The 4,466-nt window shown below is 44.0% G+C and overlaps 1 protein-coding gene across 1 annotated transcript in view; it reads right to left on the reverse strand.

The window, feature by feature from the left end:
- Positions 1–4,460, reverse strand: part of LOC105301687 — a 15,579-nt gene extending 11,119 nt beyond the window's left edge. The window contains exons 1-2 of the mRNA XM_023520104.1: positions 4,121–4,460; positions 1,751–1,846 (exon numbers count right to left, since the gene is read on the reverse strand). Of these exons, the coding sequence (XP_023375872.1) occupies positions 1,751–1,846; positions 4,121–4,130 (106 nt within the window). The 5' untranslated portion in view covers positions 4,131–4,460. The remainder of the gene's footprint in view (positions 1–1,750; positions 1,847–4,120) is intronic.
- Between the last annotated feature and the right edge of the window lie 6 nt (positions 4,461–4,466).

Genomic DNA, 4,466 nt, shown 5'->3' on the forward strand with positions numbered 1-4,466 from the left:
CAGAGAAAGTATATATTTTTTTCTTTTTTTTTCCCATCTCTGAAGCACTTGATAGCTAGCTGGTCATCAGGCACATGGGAAAAAAGAAAGAAAAAAAAGACAAGACTGGTTTTAGGTGCAAGTGGAGAGATGGAGAAGTTGGCCTCATTTTGTCTCCCAGAGACAACTGTTGACCACACTGTATAATATATAACACACCCTAACACACCTCACGGAAGTCGGTCAGGCGTAGCAAGCACTTTATGAAGAGTCGATGAGACCACGTCACCCTTTGACTCTTGGACGCCTCTTGTGACTGGGGAATCTGTGGAAGCTCGGGGCGGACACCGCTCTGTGTCCCCAGCGGAGGCAGAGTCAGCTGAGATGCTGCTGGATGAGCAGCGGCCGCACCTGCGAATCACGTGGGCAGCTTGTGAAAACTTCTGCTTCCCAAGCCCCACCTCAGGCCTACGAAATCCGAATGTCTAAAGACGAAGCTTGGGCAGTGATGTTTTCTAAGAAGCTCCTTAGATCATTCGAAAGTACAGTCAGGATTGGAAATCACCATTTCAAAGAGAGAGAGAGAAAAGGCACGGCATTTGGCCCCTTTGAAAAGACGCATACCTAGTGTCGTGAACCCCTTTTTAAAAGAGAGCGGGAAACATGCACTCTGCCTTGAGAAGAGAAAGAAGCATCTTCAAAATTAAGTTAAAAAAATAAATGTAGGACTCCAGAATTCCCTCTCTTAATCTGACTGCACAGCCAGACAGATTACCTGTGAATAGCTCACATGCCATTGGTGCCCCAGCAAACATAGCCTCAGAATTGCTGGTGGAGTGTGACACATCCAGACGTCCTAAGAGGGCCACTGAAGTTCCTCGATCAATTTTTTATTTGTTTTTCTGCCACGTGTCCTCGCCTTTCTAGCATTGCTGAGTCAGTCTAATTGTTACTGTGTGCATCTGCCTTGCGTGTTTCCACCTTTCAACCATTTTATTCCTTCTGGAATATCATCGTCTGCCCTGTTAAACCATCTATGTCCCTTCTGCCTTCAAAACCTGGTCTGACCGCCTCCTCCAGGAAGCCCTCGCTGATAAGTAGAGTCTTTCTTATCAGTCTTACTGCTCAGAAACAGGGACGTCGATCAACATTATCCACCTGGGAGCTGGTGACAAATGCAGACTGTCGGCCCCCAAGACCAGCTCAGTACGCGCTAAGTACTTTCTGAGAGTACTCACTGAAACCTCCCACTAAGCAGTGAAGGAAGGACAGGACCCCTTGACCCCTCCTTTAGATCACGGGGCTGGTGTTTGGTGTGGGCATCTGGTAAGATGACCACTGCAGGGGTGGCTTGTAAGTGCTCTCGGGTTCAGATGAAGAAAAGATGCATGCTAACTTTTAAGAAATTGAGAGGTCATTCGCACACCACGAAATCCACCCCTTTAAGATGTGCAATTCAGCGGTTTCTAGTCCAGTCACCAAATCATGCGCCCTCGCCGCTAATTAATTTCAGAACATTTTCATCACCGCAGAAAGAAACCCCAGGCTAGTTAGACCCAGACCCCAGAGACCATTAACCTTTGTCTCTGTGAACCCGCCTCTTCTGAATATTTCACAGAAGCGGAATCATGTAACCGTGCGGCCTTTTGTGTCTGGCCTCCTTCACTTAACATAATGTTTTTAGGGTTCATTCACGTTGAAGCCTGAGCCCCTACAGATAGAGATTTTCTCCTTGACCAAACTCTACTCTGGGTCCCTTCTGCCATGTCACCTTCTGGACTTTCATGTTTGCATCTGTGTGGTCCAGTTCCGAGTATGCTGCTCTTCTTGGGCTCTTCCTCCCGACGTGCTGGTCCAGAAAACGCTTCTATGGGGAAAAAAAAAAAAAAAACCACGAAAGTAATTATGACATTGTCTCATCAGTTTCTCTTATGGATCGTAGGCCTGCGTTTCTTATTGCCCAATGTCTGAACACGGTGTATCTCATCATCGGCTCCCTAACTCTTCCGAGACCCCCTTTGACCCTACTTTACTCATTTTTTATTTAAACAACAAAAAAGCATGTATTTGGATGTCAATACCAGGTACGATGAAAGTGTTTGCGTAAATATTATTCATCGTCTGACAGAGGTGTTCAGCGAGAGAATGTGAACAAAATGAGAACTGAAATGTACACAGATTTAGGCAAATTTGGCCACACGAGCACTGATTAGGGATATTGGATAACTAGCCCAAGAAAGGAGAAAATGTAAAATTTGATTAGACTGTATAAAAATAATACTAATGATAGTTATTTACATAAACTGTTGAAGCATTCGGCCGAATTACAATAATTTTGAGGTAATGTTGAAACATTACCTCAAAACATTCTGATTAGCTTGTGCAGGTGTACGTGCCTCTCGGTAAGCTTGGCCCAAGGCGGCTCAGACTTTGGGTGTTTAGCCCAAGGAGCTTGGACGGGAAGGCCCGAGAGCAGGAAGCTTGCTCAGTACGTGACGATTAATTCATGTCACTAACAGAGGAACCATAAGGGTAACCTTCTCCTCAATCTCCTCTCCTTTCTTTATTTCCCAGTCTAAGATGTCATAAGTTGGTTAAAAATAGAAAGAAAAAAAAAAACCCTCAAAACATATGACCTAAAGCAAGAGAGTCGATAGAATTATCCTTTAATGTGAAGGAACAGTGCTTTCTCTGTTTCTGCCAGTTGGATCCAGTGGTTTCTCCTTAAGAAAACCATGCTATCTCACAAGGTTTCAGAGGTATGTTTTCAACTGGCTGCTGGCCTTTTTAAAAGTGACTTTTTCGTAGGCAGAAAGCCTCAGATAAAAGGAGAAAATGCCCAAGGGAAAATAATATTTCAAGGATTAACGTACCATCTCAGAAAGTCTCAGAAGCAAGAAACGTGGGTTACATTACTCGCTCTAGGATAAAGTCCTGGCTGAAATGCCCATTACGTGCCCCATTAGAAAGACTCTATATTTGTAAACTTCCACAGTGCATCTCCTCATTAAGATAGTACCTCAAAGTCGAGGCAGCAGACTAGAAAAGTTCACTGTGGCATAATAAATAAGATCACTTCTAAGCTAGAAGTGTAATAGGAACCGGTAACATAATGTGAAACGAAATTGGTATTAGTCATCAGTGCATAAGAAACACTATAACTTAGTCGAGCAGGGGATGTAAACGCAGCGTTAGTTCACGGCCCCTCACTTCCTTATTCCTGCCCCTTCTTTCTCCTTCCACAGAAATTACTAATCTTTAATTTTACAGTAAGCATTTAGGCGGGGAAGGACCTGGCAAAATGACAAGCAAGCAAAACCGCCCACGAACACACGCCAGATAACAGGACAGCAGCTCTGTCGATGGGAGCCGAGGGGGTCTGGCGTACGGTCAGCGTAGCAAAGACAAGTGACTTGAAGGATGTAGAAACGTGGGTTTGTGGAGAAGAATGAGACGGCCGTGCGGCCAGAGGGAAGGGCAGGATGGAGCTAGGTACAGACATATCGTCTTTTAATTCGACGGATGACGTTGGGGATGTTCGTAGTTGCAGAAAAAACAGGAACATTTTTATTCAAAATGCATCGTATTTTATAAAACATAGCATACGTTCACAAGATGGCAGATGATACGATTCTTAAACATGATCGGTAAGACTAAGACATAACTTGCAAAATACTTTCGATGTCATGCTAAGCAATAAGAATAATTATATAATTGTACATACGGCACAATGACAGCTATGTAAATGATGCCTAGAAAATAAACCAAAATATTTGGAAATAAACCACATGTTAGGAAATAAACCAAAATATTTCCACTGGACATAAAAGGGATTTTTATTTTTAACATCCCAATTTTTCTTTTTATTTTTTCTATTTTCAAAATGATGTTTGATGAGCCTATATTATATTTATAATTAAAACTGTGGATGAGCACAGGCTTTTCTGAAGAGGAGGGGACTCATATACCCCTTTTTTTTTTAAAGATCTGGAATGCACACCTGTCTGGGCCTCACTTTCTCCATCTGGAGAATGTGAGGCCCACCCGTACCCGCTTCTCTAGATGGCTGTCTAGAAATTGGGATGAGTAAAGTGACACAGATGACGCAGTCTCTTGTTTCCTCTAAGGACTGGGAACTCACCTCCAGACATCGGTAACACATGCGCGATTACACGTCACCCTTCTGTTCTCTCGTGATGCGTGATAAGTCTGAACGTGGTCTCATGGTGTAAAGTTGGATCCTCAGCAATACCTGTAATGGATTTAATCCTTCTTCACCCTCTGTGCACTAAAACGAGGACTTGCCTGTGAATAGCAATGATTACCGAAGTCTGTAGGGACTTAAACAGAGACCGCGCCTGGCACGACCTGGCAGAGAGGCCAGTGACGGTTAGGACACGGGACGGTGGGCCTGTCATTTCTCAGACGGCAGGTGTTCAGGCTTCTTGGGATGACGAACATTTCTGAGCCGTTTTCCCAGGGAGGAC

Source organism: Pteropus vampyrus, unplaced genomic scaffold (genome assembly GCF_000151845.1).
Source record: "Pteropus vampyrus isolate Shadow unplaced genomic scaffold, Pvam_2.0 Scaffold248, whole genome shotgun sequence".
Taxonomy (NCBI): Eukaryota; Metazoa; Chordata; class Mammalia; order Chiroptera; family Pteropodidae; genus Pteropus; species Pteropus vampyrus.